The sequence below is a fragment of the Schistocerca serialis genome, chromosome 5 (assembly GCF_023864345.2).
Source record: "Schistocerca serialis cubense isolate TAMUIC-IGC-003099 chromosome 5, iqSchSeri2.2, whole genome shotgun sequence".
NCBI classification, from domain to species: Eukaryota; Metazoa; Arthropoda; class Insecta; order Orthoptera; family Acrididae; genus Schistocerca; species Schistocerca serialis.
Genome location: NC_064642.1, coordinates 320,438,794 through 320,455,869, shown reverse-complemented (window position 1 = coordinate 320,455,869; position 17,076 = coordinate 320,438,794). Strand labels below are relative to the sequence as shown.

The window sequence follows — 17,076 nt, the reverse complement described above, 5'->3', positions numbered from 1 at the left end:
TCACAAACAATGATTTTTTTTTCCTTGCTGTACTCGTGGAGCCGACTTAAGTCAAATGTGATGGGTTGGTGTTTTGAGGGTTACTCAGATAATGGTCAGAAGTTCGAAGTTACCCAAACATATTATTTGGAACTAAAATAACTTATTAAAAATGAGTACAGCACACACATTTTTTTCTAACTTTAATATTTTATTCTGTGACTTGTTTCGGTGGATAAACACGGTATTCATTCTTATTATGAAAACTGCACTTTATTCAGGCCCTTTACCATTATGTGTGACATACCATACAGTGGGCAGTAATAAATAGCGTAGTAGTGAACGTATTGAAACTATATATACACTGAAGAGCCAAAGAAAGTGGTACACCCCTCTAATATCGTGCAGGGCCCCTGCAAGCACACGGAAGTGCTGCAACACGACGTGGCGTGGGCTCAACTAATGTCTGAGGTAGTGCTGGAGGGAATTGACACCATGAATCCTGCAGGGCTGTCCATAAATCCATAAGATCTCTTCTGAACAGCACTTTCCAAGGCATCCCAGATATGCTCAATATGTTCATGTCTGGTGAGTTTGGTGGCCAACGGAAGTTTTAAACTCAGAAGAGTGTTCGTGGAGCCACTCTGTAGCAATTGTGGACGTGTGGGGTGTCCCGAGTCCGTCGGAATGCACAATGGGCGAATGGGCACAATGGGCGAGTGGATGTAGGTGAACACACAGGATGCTTTCGTACGTCTCACCTGTCAGAGTTGTATTTAGCCGTATCAGGGGTCTCATATCACTCCAATTGCACACGCTCCCCACCATTACAGAATCTCCATCAGCTTGAACAGCCCCCAACTAACATACAGCGTCCATGGATTCATGAGGTTGTCTCCATACCCGTACACGTCCATCCACTCATACAGTTTGAAACGAGACTCGTCCGACCAGGCAACATGTTTCCAGTCATCAACAGTCCATTGTCGTTGTTGACGGTCCCAGGCGAGCCGTTAAGCTTTGTATCGTGCAGTCATCAAGGGCACGCGAGTGGGCCTTTGGCTCCGAAAGCTAATATCGATGATGTTTCGTTGAATGGTTCGCTCACTAACACTTGTTGATGGCCCAGCATTGAAATCTGCAGAAAGTTGCGAAATGGTTGGACTTCTGTGGCGTTGAACTATTATCTCCAGTCGTCGTTGGTCCCGTTTTTGCAGGACCTTTTTCCGACCGCAGCGATGTCGGAGATTTTAAGTTTTACCGGATTCCTGACATTCACGGTACACCCGTGAAATGGTCGTACGGGAAAATCCCCACTTCATCACTACCTCGGTTATGCTGTGTCCCATCGCTCGTGCGCCGACTATAACACCACGTTCAAACTCACTTAAATCTTGATAACCTGCAATTGCAGCAGCAGTAACCGATCTAACAACCGGCCGGGCGCTGTGACCGAGCGGTTCTAAGCGCTTCAGTCCGGAACCGCGCTGCTGCTACGGTCGCAGGTTCTTATCTTGCCTCGGGCATGGATGTGTGTGATGTCCTTAGGTTTAAGTAGTTCTAAGTCTAGGAGACTGATGATGACCTCAGATGTTAAGTCCCATAGTGCTTAGAGCCATCTAACAACCGCGCCAACACATGTTGCCGACCGCAGCACCGTATTCTGCCTGTTTACATATCTCTGTATTTGACTATGTGTACCTATACCAGCGCTTCAGTGCAGTTTACTTACAACTATTTCTTATACTCGTACATGACAAGGAGTTAAATATAGAAATTGGTGAATTGTGCACAGTTTAGAAGGCCGCCGGTGTGGCCGAGCTGTTCTAGGCGCTTCAGTCTGGAACCGCGCTACCGCTACGTTCGCGGGTTTGAATCCTGCCTCGGGCATGGATGTGTGTAATGTCCTTGGTTTAGTTAGATTTAAGTAGTTCTAAGTTCTAGGGGACTGATGACCTCAGATGTTAAGTCCCATAGTGCTCAGAGCCATTTGAACCATTTGAACGGTTTAGAAACTAAATTTGTCTTTTAAAAGTGTATTTAATTAGGTTGGGCCCAAATTTGAAGTATCGAACATTACGAGACATTTGTCAGGATGTTACCACAAGATGCACAGCGATGTTCAGTACATTGTTTTTCGACAATGTGGTTCACTCCGTCATTACGGACTTCATGAGATACCAGCCTCAGTCTTCTAGGGGTTACAGCATTTCCTGTTCCTCCCTTTTGAGCTGTCAATGATGCCAGTTTTATTCCTCGGAAGTGTGTGTGTTAATATTCACCTGCGTATTATCATTCATCCTCAGAAGCGTTTCTCTATGCCGACGTTCGTACTGTATGAAGGAACCCCCTTTGAGTTTTGACAAGGTTTCTGGGTGGCGAATTTGTTGTGCAGTCTTGCCTCGTTGTATCGATAACAAATAAATTATACTCCAACATAGAAAGCAAAATAGGCAAAGAACTGAAACAGTTGTGAATAAAAATGTAGCTTCCTGCTGGAACAAAATTTAGGCATAGGTTTCCAGTGAGTATATGCTAAGCATATTGCATTCACTCGTATCATCTTTTTCTGTTAAGAATGAGAACTTTACTATACCCATCAGTCTCCGCAAGACACCAAAACTTAAAACCAAATATGATACATTTGCCTCTAAGAAACTGCTTCATCGAATTCCGCGTATAGTGTGGTTTCATGGCTTCGTCCAAAGAGAAAGTGAATCGCATAGGCTGAGAAAGTTCCTTGGACTTCTTGACTTATAAACCCTTTTATCTACCATTCTATCCGTTTGTGGCGACTTTGAATAAAGTTCTGTTACGTTTGGCCCAATACAAAAGTTCGATTGAAATCGGTCTGCCGCAGTCACTCGGTATTGTTTCAGATGCTATAGCATTTTGTTTCAAATACTAGGGCATCAAGATGCCTGGAAAATATGTCCGGAAATCCGAACAACTAGCGTACTATCCTGTTGCGATAGTACTGGCCACATTACCTCCCCAGATGGGGAAAAGTGATCACATGTAAGCATTCAGAAAAAATCATGTAGTTCCTATGTTTCTTTTCTTTTATTTTTCACTTAAAAATAGTAGTTGAGAACTCCTGTAATAGGTAGATTCTAAATGTATAAGGGGCAAGTTTCTATGAATAACCTTTGTTTGGTGAAAATTTATTTTCCCTTAGAGTGGCCACTTTACCCCAGAATCCCAAAGTAAGTGTATAATTCTTCTACTGACAGTTCAGATTTTATATGGCCTATCATTGCAGAATACTTAGCACTTTCCTTACAAATGCGAGTTTTTACGTCATTAAAAAAATTCTTACCAGATGAATTCACCTAAATGTTTTGCTTTTACCTTTTATATTTCTGTGACTAAACAAACTCTGCTTTGGAGAACTTGGTATTGGGTCATGTACGGGATTTGCTCTTTTGTTCGTATTTTCTACACACTCATCACATGTGTTCAGGACTTTTTATTCGTCATTATGCCCAGCAGTAGTAGGTTCGTTCTGAGTTCAGCTTTTTGAGCTAGCAAGCCACTAGGTAATCAGAAGAAATTTATTCCTTCACCTTCTTCATTGTTAGCATCATCCCTGTCACTGTCGTGTCCGTCTGCTGGAGGAACCAGAACCACTTCATCATTGGCATCAATTTCTTGACGTACATCAGCATTCTCTTCCTCTTCCACTTCTGCTAGCTATTTCAAGGTTTTTTCTGCATTATCCCTATAAAAAATACAAAAAACCTCCTACAATTTCCTATCGTATGATGTATATTAATTTTTTTTCTTAGTTTTGAAACAAATTAAATTGAATTTAACTGTAAAAACTTAAATCAGTTTTATTGTCAATCAGTTACCATATAATTACAAATAAAACTGACTTATTTGTCTAAAACTTAAGAGTAATTGATTATTTTCATTATTTACATCCATGCCATGATTTCAGCATTAAGCAGATCTTACACAATTAGCGGTCTCTCAGATATAAAACTAACACCAACAAAACTCGTTGTTGTCAAGTCACTCATAAAAGATTCGAAAAATAAAAAAATCTGTTTTCATGATATACAATTTTAAAAATAGATTTATTCTCCGTATTATCAATGATACAATGGATTTTAGTGGGTTAATAGGGTAGTAGAGGGAGAGACCATGGGGATGAACACAGTAATCAGATGGACATAGGGCAGTAAGTATCCGGAGGATTGTACAGGATAGATTAGCGTGAAGAGTATCAAATCAGTCTTCGATTGAGGACAACAGATGCCCCACAGTTCGTCAGTTTCATGGAATCCCCTCGATTTTAAACAGCTAAATTTTAAAAAGTTTCTCGAGTGCCATTATTGTAGGAACCAACCGAGTATTCGCCTAGCATGAGTTACAGAAACCACAGAACGTGATGGACGATCAGGGTACATGAACTCCATCCATCCCCAATACGACCCTGCTTTATCCACGAGCAGTCAGCTTTCAGTCTGTTATGTTGCTCTGTGTATGACAATACTGGATTAATTTTCATCTACGAGATGCGAACAGTTCCACTAGCACTTTACAGAGAAATGGTATAACATTACAAGATTTTCACGTGGTTCGTGGCCCCAGAAACATCTTACGTTGACTCTGGTGCTGTAACATTTGAAGCATATTTTACCAAACGTTGTGTACATTTCTGAATGCGTTAGATTTCATCATATTGAAAACATTCACGTACTAGTAGTCTAGGCAGCGTGTGAACTGCAAATGCTACACTCTAGCGCTGTAGCGTTGCAACTGTCTTGAAGGAGTAAATGGCTACGCATAATGCAGCGCGCTAGTATAACGATGACTGAATTTAGAGCGTCTGACTCTAGGGGGGGGGGGGGGGGGTAATTGTAATTATTCTGTCGTTGATTGTAACTTCACTAACAACAAATTTCCTCCTGAAACGAAGTTGTTCTCAAGTCGAAATGAAAAGCAACACGCAACTAGATCATCGGTCGTCAAACTGCGGCCCTCGAGCCGCATGCAGCCCGAATCACGTATTTGGAAGGCCGGCGGTTCTCAGCCGTATTTTAGAGTAATTTATATCTAACAACTAACAGCCGATTCCTAAAACATTAAGAGCTACTTGACAGTGTTGGTTTCCTACTCTCTAATAAATTTGTCTACAGAACAGTAATATTTTAAGATGAGCTTAATTTTAATTGACGTTGCTGAATTCGACCGTGAAGTTGCTCGCTTACCTCAGGGACAAGGGGGTAAGCAGCCTATGCGGGATTAGAAGATGTGAGAGGAAAAACGCTTTTTTGTTTGCCAACAGTACTGACAACTCACGGGCGTGCGCGACTCGTACTGACGACCAGCTGCTGTGGTATAAATTTTGAACAGAAGTAACATGGACTCCTAAAGGCTCGTTATAGACACGGTCACGTTCAAATGCGGAACACATTTGCAGTAGGAATATGAAATTAAATTACAACACAATGTGTAGAGGAAACGTGACGGTGAAAACATTTAGTGAACATTTGTGATCGTGTCCCGTGTTGGACAACACATTTGTATAGAAGTACAATTAGTGTTATTAATCAATTAATCATCCGCTCACACAGACAACACAAAACTTCGTCAGGCCATCGTCGCCACTTTGAGGTTGCTAAGGTTCAAATGGCTCTGAGCACTATGGGACTTAACTTCTGAGGTCATCAGTCCCCTAGAACTTAGAACTACTTAAACCTAACTAACCTGAGGACATTACACACATCCATGCCCGAGGCAGGATTCGAGCCTGCGACCGTAGCGGTCGCGCGGTTCCAGACTGTAGCGCCTTGAACCGCTCGGCCGGAGTGGCCGAGCGGTTGCTAAGGGTTGCAGCACTCTGAAACAAGGAATACTCGACACGAAATGTTGCGAACGGCGCCGACATTTAACGATTAGTATTTGGGGACCGGCGGCCAACGCAACGCGCCCTTGCTGCAAGTAGACTATCGGGGGCTCGTAACATAAGAATTTATGTAGGTTACCAATTAACAATAAGATCGGTACGTATGCGGCCTGATGTAACAATGACAGTATTGGCTAGCAAAAAATTTGGATGACCACTGAACGAGACGAAAATCTTGGATCGTGGCATTGAAGACAGCTAATGGTACACAATGGACTCCAGCAAAACGTTCACGCGTTTGTAGTAGTGGTTTCGTCCATGGTGTGCTCACAAGAGAACTTGATAGTCCATGATATGTACCAAGATTACACACGTCACCTAAATATCCTGGCTGGAGGTTGCAACAGATGATATTACTGCAAGATACATTAGAAAGACCTGCAGAGAACTAAAAGCCTGTACATCTGTGTGAATCAAAAACATCCCAAGCAAGCACTCAGGGGGAGCATAGTTTGGTACGTAACTGTTGGACAGAAGTTCAAACAAATGCTCAGTTGCAACGGGGGGTGCATGGTCGAGTGTTGAGTAAAGATGGTTGTGGCGTTCAAGGTTACATTTCCATAAAAATAATGAAGGAAACCTTACTGCCACAGGTCGCGTGCTTTTTACATTCATTGTTACTATGTGCTCACCCAAATTGCACATTAAGCAGAGAGAATATTCTTCTCTTTTTAACGAAAGTGGTATCAGAAATTAGACTGCCTTGTTCTGTTCTTTAATTGTCATAGGACAACAGTATCGGGTGGTTTCATATTTATTCTGGGGGACATGAGAGAAGCTTCCACGAAGGGTGCGTCCTGACGACTAAGCCTTACACATCCGGGCGTCCCCTGGGTGTCTAGGTATACCTAGACGGCTGATTCTCTCACACCAGAAGCAAACAAACATGCGAGTAAATAAACGGTCCTTATCAGAGCCAACTTTAACTATCATATCTATAAATATTGAAGGCATATCGTCAGCTAAAGAACATCTGTTATCCAACCTATGCCGTGACAAAAAATGCGACGTCCTGTGTATACAAGAGACGCATAGAGATGAGCGACAGAGACGACCAAAAATACCGGGCATGAAACTAGCTGCAAAATAACATCGAAGTCATCGCAGTGGAGCAGAGTAACTGCGTGGTTACCTCTGTGTATAAGCCCCCTTCGGCTGCATTTTCCTTCACACCACCCAGGAACTTCCATAACAGCAAGACGTCTGTAGTAATCGGTGACTTTAACAGCCGTAGTCATTTGTGGGGATACTCTGAAGATGACGAAAATGGGGAGGCAGTCCTCTCCTGGGCTGAATCCAGCCAGTTGTCTCTTATACATGACAGCAAGCTACCCCCTTCCTTCAACAGTGGCAGGTGGCAACGTGGATTTAACCCTGACCTCCTCTTTGTGAGTGAAGACATCACACAGCTTTGCTCCAAATCAGTGTGCTCGCCCATACCAAAGACGCAACACAGGCCACTACTGTGTCAAGTTCTTCCAGCAATAAGGCCACAGGAGGTGAATTTCAAACGGAGATACAATTTCAAGAAAGCTGATTGGAAAAAATTTGCTAAGATGCTGGACAAGGAGATTAAGTCTGTGCGACCTATTCCTGAAGAGTATGACAGCTTTGTTCAAACTGTCAACCATTGCTCCCGGGCATCAATTCCACGAGGGTGTAGGACAATGTATCTGCAGGGTGTGACACCTGAAACAGCTGCTCTGCTGGACGGATACTATCGACTATATGAAGAAAACCCTTATAGCGAGGAGACTTATCTGGCTGCGCAAAATACTCTCTCCTCAATCTCCGAGGCGAAGAGAGAACAGTGGATTAAACTGGTGACAGAATGTGAGATGAGTAGAAGTAGTCGAAAGACCTGGAGATCGTTACGACACCTTAACAATGATCCCTCCCAACCCAATACGCATACAAATGTGAAGGCAGACCAGATCGCACACCAGCTTTTGAAAAATGGTAAACCTGACCATACCAGTAAAATCGGGAGACGAACCCTGGAAAGGGAGCCCGAACAAGAGGGAAACACTCTGTCTCGACCATTCAGTTTGAATGAGCTCGACTCAGCTCTAAATAAGTGCAAAGTCGGAAAAGCAGCAGGGGTAGATGACAAGAAGTGAACAGATCAAGAACTTTGGTCCAGGCGCAAGGTGCTGGCTACTCGAGCTAATGAATAATTGTGTCAAGAGCGGCAAGATACCAAAATCTCAGCGGGAAGCAAAAATTATAGCTATACATAAACCAGGGAAAGACCGGGATGACCCCAAAAGCTATAGGCCAATCTCCCTCCTATGCCATCTGTATAAGGTATTGGAAAGGTTGATCCTCCAAAGAATTACATATATGATAGAACCATTACTGATCCCTCAACAGGCAGGATTCAGACAAGGGAAGAGCTGCACACCACAGGTGTTGAATTTGACACAGCATATAGAGGACGGCTTCCAAAGGCGGCAGATAACAGGAGCGGTGTTTATAGATCTTTCAGCCGCCTACGACACTGTCAACCACAGACTCTTGTTGCTGAAGCTATACAACCTCACCAAGGACTACAAACTAACCTGTCTAATTAGAAATCTTCTGCAGAACCGAAGATATTTTGTGGAATATCAAGGACAAAGAAGCAGATGGAGGCAGCAGAAGAATGGGTTGCCACAGGGCAGTGTACTGGCACCCACCCTCTTCAATATATACACTAATGACCAGCCGTTACCAGAAGGAACACAAAGCTTCATATATGCAGATGACCGAGCAATCACAGCACAAGATCACAGCTTTGAGAGGGTGGAGCGGAAACTAACTGATGCTCTGAAAGAATTAACTGCCTATTACAGGGACAATCAGTTGAAACCAAATCCTTCTAAGACCCAGACCTGTGCTTTCCACCTCCGAAACAGACAGGCTAGTAGAACCTTGCAGATAGATTGGGAAGGAACCCCTTTAGAACACTGCAAGACTCCAAAATACCTCGGAGTCACTCTGGACCGTGCTCTTACATATAAGGAACACTGCTTAAAAACAAAGCAAAAAGTGGCTGCCAGGAGCAATGTGGTTAGGAAGATGACTGGAACAACATGGGGAGCACAGCCAGACACAGTGCGCACATCCGCATTACCCCTCTGCTACTCTGCAGCTGAGTACGCTTGCCCAGTATGGTGCAGATCTACACATGCAAAGAAAGTTGATGTTGCTCTGAATGAGACATGTCGTATCACTACGGGTTGTCTAAGAGCCACACCTGTGGAAAAACTGTACTGCTTATCCGGCATAGCCCCCCCCGGACATCCGAAGAGATACAGCAGCACGGAGTGAAATGAAGAAGGCATTAACATGCGAAGCCCACCCACTACATGGCCACCAACCGGCACAGCAAAGACTTGTGTCTAGAAAGAGCTTCCTTCACAGTACAGAACCACTCGTTGACACTCCACATCAACACCGGGAGAAGAGATGGCAGGTCAGATGCCAGCATCTGGAGGAGTAGCTGACCCCGCAAGAAGTTCTTCCCCCAGGCCACACAGAGAAATGGTCCACATGGAAATCACTCAACCGCCTGTGTTCTTCTGTCACAAGATCCAAGAGTAGTCTGGAGAGGTGGGGCTTCCAGGTGGACTCTCTCCAGTGTGACTGCGGAGCTGCCGTGCAGATATCAACACATCTACTACAATGCATATTACCTGCAACTGTGTGCACCATGGAGGACTTCGTAAACGCTACACAAAGTGCACTGGACGTTGCAAATTTTTGGGCATCCACTGTATAGATTAAAATTACCTTACGTTTGACAACACAGTCTGTGTCTAATCGTTTATTTCATTCTTGACTAGTTTAATTTATAAACCATAATGTATGTAGTAATGTATCTAATATTGTTTTTAGTTTGCTTCTGACACGATAAATAAATAAATATTTATTCTGTGCCATTTGTCTGAAAAAATTAAGGAGTGGATATTTTGACCCCAAAAATCTACGATACACAGCACTATGACATTCATTTTAACAATATTTAGAAAATTATACGTGCGTAACGGACTGCAGTTAAATTAATTTTGAGAGGCCCACAACTGTGCGACAACGCATCTAAATGTGCTCTGCTGCCGGAAGACTTTATCAGTGAATTTCCTTGTTGCTATCACATCATCATGATCTGTATGTTCATTTAAAAATGTTAAGGTGGCACGATCGCTGATTGTTGTATAACCGTTAATTGTGGTGTTCTGTATTATAATGAACAACGCAGCCATATGTTGACAGCGCCCTAACAGTCCTGCTTTACACTCATTTACCTTCGATCACGTTCCTTTCACAGCCTGCTGCACATATCGCTTATTATACATATAGCATTCTCATAATACTCTAATAAACGTATTTATGCAGCGTAAATTAATTTTAACCGCTCAAGGTTGCTGATTAGCACTAGATTCCCTTAAACTCTTGCTGGACACCTACAAAACTTTCTTAGCTTCAAAAACATAGTGGCTGTTTTGAAGGCCTACGCTTCTCTTTATGGTGGAAGATCTAAAATAAAAGAGTTGTATTTTGGATTCTGAAAACCAGCGTAAATTGGACATAAAGTATCGGACGCCGTACCCAACACATGCACCGGAATACACCTGTGAGCTGACCTCGCGGCCTTCTCATTTATGTTAAGTTTTCCACCTTTTTTTTTTTCTTTGGTCGTTGCGGACGTCACACGACATACGTTCAAGTTCGTTTGTTGATCCTTCCACTCAGTTTTTTTTTTATTACGGAGGCCAACAGCTCTCTGACCGATCAACCACTCGTGATGCTAGAGGCGCTCGCACTCCCAAGTGCATGCGCGCGCGCGCCCTCTATTTGAAAGTTACTGGGGAAATACACAGACCAAGCGCCTATTAAGTCATGGTCGTTGTTAATGATCTGATCATCATATGAACGCATGTTTCCTATTCACCAACGAAACAGCAATGCATCGAAAGTTAAAAATACACCGAATCATCCGGTCTTCTTTGGTCCATTAGGTTTTGGATGCCATGTAAAAATCACAGTAGGGTTTTGCACAATGAGAGACCATTCTAATATCGTGAGAAGACCCTACTGTAATTTGTCTTTACGTAGATGTTATACAATTGTGAAACATAAACAGCAGATGCTGTTGTACTGTTGTCGTAAGCACTAAGCCATTGATTTTGTCTGAACTCTGGAACCGGGGATTATTTCGTCCTTAATGGATCCAAGGTAAATTTTGATTAAACTTAAGTTAGATACAAATTCCGTATAGTGTGACAAGCATTCTTTCGAATTCCGAGGCCATAGAGTTTTTAGCGATCCAATTTATTTTTTTACGTCATTTCCATTTTTGTCCATAATTTACAGCCATCGATATTTAGCGATGGAGAATTGGGATAATGATCTTTCGTTTCTCAGTAACGTTCGATGACAGGCCCAGTTTTGAGAGTATCTTACAGATCACTTTTCTTACATTCAGCGTTTCTGCCGAATGTAAAGACACATCCATCATTTGGGCATTAATCGGACCAACGATGGAAAATGCTAGGGATATATTTGAATATTAATTGTGAGAAGTAGAACAACATGTTTTCCTCTTCTGCATCACTCGTGTAATGTCTATTGGCTTGTGGGTAAACGTGTCACATTGAGATTTTAGCTGATGATAGCACACAAGCCTCCGTGGCGCAATCGGCTAGCGCGTTCGGCTGTTAACCGAAAGGTTGGTGGTTCGAGCCCACCCGGGGGCGGATATTTTGAGCCTGTCAAATGTTCATTTGTGTTACAAATGCGTTCTGTTATTTTAATCAGTGTAGGTTTTGAACATGTCGACGTAGTAATTAAACCTGAACTTGAAAAAGTTTCAACTCTTTTCCACTTTCTGGTTTCATTTCACTAGTTTTTTTTTTTTTATTGAGGCAGTAATCATCAAAAGATATTTATTTACAATCATCTTATAAATGAACTAATTTAGGTGACCTTCATTGTATTCATAAAAGCAAGGCTATCATTTATCATTGACAGTAACTAATTGGTAGAGAAATGATTTATTTGGACGCGTGAAGATGAATACACGTTATATAATGTAAAAAAAATGATACTGACTTTGTAAGAAACCATTTCACTTAGAAAAGAGACAAATGAAATCGACAATAACATACATGCGAGGCAAAATGAAACGGACGTTTTAGGAATATAGAATTGTAAATGAATGGTGCACAATTTACAAATAATGTGTTTCTTAAATGTGGTAAAGAAACATTAATTCAGATAGTTTCAAAAAGCGGTAGTTCACAAATATAATATCTAAAAACGATCCATGACTTACAGAAATATTATTTTAATAAAATAATTTAGAACAACATAAAATGAAAGAAAGAAATAAACTGATATAACAGGTGTTGCACAATCAGATTCCAGGCATTTGCAGAAGCAGTATGGTATATGGGAAGACAGGCATTCAGCATGTGGAATAAATGTTAAGCAACAGAATAAGATGTTCAGCCCTGCATCTCAGCTTTGGAACTTTGAAAGCTGAGATTCACTGTTCAGTGACTTGATTGTGGGCATAATGTTGTTCAACACGTCTCAACTATTTTTTTTAAAATTATATTCAACCAATCAGTTTCCGTTAGCATATTAAAACTACGAGAGTATTGCATAAGCTTTGTTGGCACCTTTTGTTTGTAGTTAAAATGGTAATTTGTAATCAGTCCCCTTAGTCACCAATGTTCTATTATTATTATTATTATTATTATTATTATTATTATTATTTAAAAGTATTCCAAGACAAAAGAGCTCATTCACGCAGTGTAAATTTTTATTGTGGGTGAGGAAAGCTTACAGAGGATTATACTGCATGCAGGAACTGGCTGCTGTCCCTTGTATTACTGTTCAATTGTACATTAAGTCACCAGAGGAAGTCACAGCAAAAGAAAAGTGTAGAGATGTGCATTCAGAGTGAGATAAAAATGAAAGAAACACAAATGAAAGTAATTGTAGGGAGGATGTACTTGTCAGACTGGTATTGGAAGATATTTTGTGGATATGCAATTAAGCCATGAAATAGGCGGCTTACAAAACAGATGCTTGGGTGATTCCTGTGTAATGCCCATCAGTCTGGGACATTTAGGGGGTACAAGAAAATCCAAAAGACAGTGGCATGTTTCACTATGAAAATATATTGTGGAGATACTCATCCAACTCCAGTGTCTGAAGTTACAAGATAGACATTTACAGTTAAAATTATGAAAAGGTGCTTCCCAAGAAGAACTGTGTGACATATTCTGTCGTCCTATACATATCTTATGAAATGACCATAACAGTAACATCAGATAAATTCAAACCTAGGTGGAGGTTTACTGATAATTGTTTGTCCCGCCCACAGTTCACAAATGAAATAGGAAGGGAGGGAGATGGTAGATATACCCGAAGTACCCTCTGCCAAACGTTATTATGTGACTTACAGAGTGTAGATGTAGATTTTTGGTAACCGAAATGGAAGGTAAATCTGAATTAATCACACTTTTAGTAATGACAAATTGCAAATGATTGTCATCTTATCTTCACTAAAGGCACTATTTTGTTGCTAAAATCACTGTTTGCCTCTCACTATTTGCACTCTGTGTTTGTAACTATCAAAATCCATCCACTGATTACTTGCTTGACATAGTTTGCTGTCAAAGGTCTGTCCACTTTATTAACATCACTTTGTCATTGTTAGTGTTTATCCTTAGCTCATGGTTAGTTGGTGCACCAGATAAAGATTTTTAACATGTTTGACTGAAAGCTTCATATGTAATTTTCACTTAAACTCAATATTTTTTTTCTAATGCTTGATCTATCAGAGTTAAAATGTTTTCAAAAGCTGTGCCATAGAACAAAGATACTATTCGATGTAATGGCACTGTCTTTTAAAGAATTTACTGTATGTATAATCTCTTGCATTACAGATATTTTTCTACTGAAAGGTTCATTTTCTAGTATGTCAACAGCATTGATTTTCTGAAGTTTCTTTATTCATACCTGTACCAAGTATTTAATGTGAGAATACAATAGCGTGCATGAATTTTAAGGAACAATTCGTTTACTTGTTGCAGGTTGTGAGCAGTTAAAACAAGAAGCTGAGAGACATTCCCGAATGTTGCAAGAACCTGTAAGAATCCCTAAATGCACCCACAGTGGTGAATTTGAGCCTGTCCAGTGTAATTCCAATAGCTGCTGGTGTGTAGATGAAGCAGGTCTTGAATTAGCTGGAACACGAGCTCAGAGTCATGAGCTCATCAACTGCTCAGGTATAACAATGTATCTTACTTTACTTCTTATCATCAGTTTTATTTTATTTCACATGTTGTTGATTGGAATCATGTACAAGGATTTAAATGATTGTGTGAGATACACTTTAAATTTTTTTTATCATCATTTACTTGTCATCCACAAGACTGGAGGCTATTACATACTGCTTCACCCCATGGTAAACTATAAAATTGGATACAGTTATAAGTTTCTAAATGAAGATATCTCATTTGAAAATAGCTGCATAAAATGTAAAGAATGTAACCTGCTAATCACCAGCATATACTTTATTCTTAGATATCAGAGTTGCTCAGTGTTCCTTAGTAAATATGAATCATTGTTACACATTTTCAAAATAGAGAAAACAGTGTACAACATAGATGTAAAAGCTTATGAAAAATTTGTTTCACATTTAAAGAACCTAGTAGCTACAAATCTATTAAATCTAAATTTTAAAATTACATAAGGGTAGAGTAGTTGACCAGTATTCACTTTCAGGGGGCAAATTTCCATTACTGCTGCCAGATATATTTAAAAAAGATAGCTTTTGGTCCTTCCTCAGGGAGGAAAGAGTAATAGATTAGGGAAGGCTGCAAAGAAGGGGCTCCCAGGATGAGATAACTGATTTGGTGTTGTGATTAAAAGTGTGTATTGACAGTCCTGGAATTTCACCTCCTAAAGATAAGGATTACGCCAACTATTCTGCCTCTTTGTTAGTTTTACAGTTTTCTTAAGAAAATTTTCATTTTGATACCATTAATTTTAATTTTGACCAATTATGAGAAAAATGGCATTCGCTACATGTGTAGATAATATTGTTAAGTAACTGTAATTATAGAGTAACAAAAGTATTGATTCTAAATGTAGTAGTATCAAGTAATGAAGCTTTTTAATATGGTTACCAAGATTAAATACAGGCTGCACAAGCAAAAATGTGGGAACTTTAGTCAAGAAAATGTGAATGTATTTCATAAAAATAACTGAGACTCATCAGGTGTTCAGTCAGTGATCACACTTCAGCAGATATAAACTAAAATAATTTCAGAACTGAGATCATGGATATATTTAACAATTGCTTTCTCATATAACAATATGTGATGATTGTCAACAAGTCTCGCAAGTCAAATAATGATTAACAAAAGCAATTAAGAGTGTCTAACATCAAGATGAGGAAACAGCATATAAAATGAAATGACATAGACTTTTAAGTTTTCCCTGTTGACAATGCTGATATTTTGAAATTCATATTGTCACTAAAAATTTAAACTCTGTAGACTGGAATGAAATTCCCATTAAAACAGTTAAAAAATATGTCATAATATTGCACACCATTCTCTCTCATAATCAACCAAACTTTTGATGAAGAATGTTCCACTATAAGATGCGAAAGTATGGCTAGTTCATAAAAATGGTAAGCAAGCCAATATGGAGAACTGTAGACCTAACTCAATGTTACCTATTTTCTCAGATATACAGTGTGTCTCCACTAAGAGGCATCAGGTAAATTTTCTCTATGTTTTGGGGGACATTCAAAATTTCATTTTTGCACAGTGTAGATGGAGCCAGCCCAAGACAGAAAGTGTCATTGGAAGTGTCTTTTTTTTCCAATTACAAACAAAATTATTTCTAAAGTGAGATTTTACATTCCAATTCGGTAGAGTAGTCCCAAATTAGTCTAGCGAAATATTTGTTTTATTGGTATGCATTAACAGGGAGAGTAAAACACAAAGAATAAACAGTACGCCAGATGTGAATGAGTAGCACTGCCGTTCGGCAGTAGCAGACATTGCGGGGCAAGGTAGTACACAAATTACTCCTTGGGGTTCTTGTTTTTCTTCTTGCTGTATGGCAAGAAGAAAAATTTTGCATTAGAATAGTCTGGGGCCTCTCTATCAAATGAGGATGTAAAATCTCACCTCAACAATGATTTTGTTTGTTTGCTTGTTTGTAATGGAAAACAAACCAATGCTTTCCATTGACACTGGGCATTGCATGAAGTATATGATGAGCAGTATTTGTGTGTGTTCCACACAGTGCTAAAACAAAATTACAGATATCTGCCAAAAATGTACCTGATGTGTCTTCAGAGAGACAACCAGTATATAAGAGCTAATAAAATATTATAATTCATCACACTTAATTACCGTGTGTAATTGCTAAAGTTTCAGGGCAGCCTGCAGTGCAACTTATGCTGATATCTAATTGGCCACAAAAATAAGCAGAGCAGACAGTAAGCAAAGAGCGCTTGTACACAGCATGGCAATAAATTCATCTCTGAGTGGAAAAACATGTGTAAGGTGAACCCCAAGGTTCAGTACTGTAACATAACAAACCAGTTTAAAAAAATCTATTATTTTGAGAAGTGTTAATGCTTGTAAAAAGTCCAATAAACATTGTTCTGGAAACATATTCTTTGTGAGAGCTGAACACAAGGAACTGTGCATTTTATGAAGTACAGCAAGTATTCATGAACTACCACTGAGATAAGAGGAAGACTCCCATCTCATGAGTGCAGAATGATTACCTTTTGGAGTGCTAGAGAACCTATATCCACATCAGATGCTGGAAAAGATTGTCAGACAGCCCATCACATGTAGATATTTTTGAGCATAGGGGACGTGGTCTCACAGGTTACTTTCACTTGCTGAACCGTAGCAGAAAGTCATATCTGCCACACCATTTGTGGATTATTAGTCATCTTTTACAGACAGATGGTGGAAAAGAGAAAAGAAAATGTACTGAACCATGCTGATGTACATACAGTGGAACCTCTCTTAATGAGCACCTCGTGTAATGCACATTTAGCATAACGAGCAAAGCAAATAGTAAAAAAATGACTCATTGAATGATGTTTTTCATAATGAGTGATTATGATTTAGTGTGATGTCACCGGCCGT

The 17,076-nt window shown here is 40.1% G+C and overlaps 1 protein-coding gene and 1 non-coding gene across 4 annotated transcripts in view; both read left to right on the top strand.

Annotated features, from left to right (window-relative positions):
- The window catches only part of LOC126481621 (balbiani ring protein 3-like), a 253,215-nt gene that overhangs the window by 123,910 nt on the left and 112,229 nt on the right, over positions 1-17,076 (top strand). For 2 of the 3 annotated variants that reach the window (XM_050105511.1, XM_050105509.1), the window contains exon 3: positions 13,984-14,178. In XM_050105511.1, the coding sequence (XP_049961468.1) occupies positions 13,984-14,178 (195 nt within the window). Of the gene's footprint in view, positions 1-11,033; positions 11,114-13,983; positions 14,179-17,076 lie in introns of those variants that run through there. The other variant, XM_050105510.1, reaches the window with a different exon arrangement.
- On the top strand, positions 11,561-11,634 carry Trnan-guu (transfer RNA asparagine (anticodon GUU)). The gene has a single exon. It is a non-coding gene; the product is annotated as a tRNA-Asn (tRNA).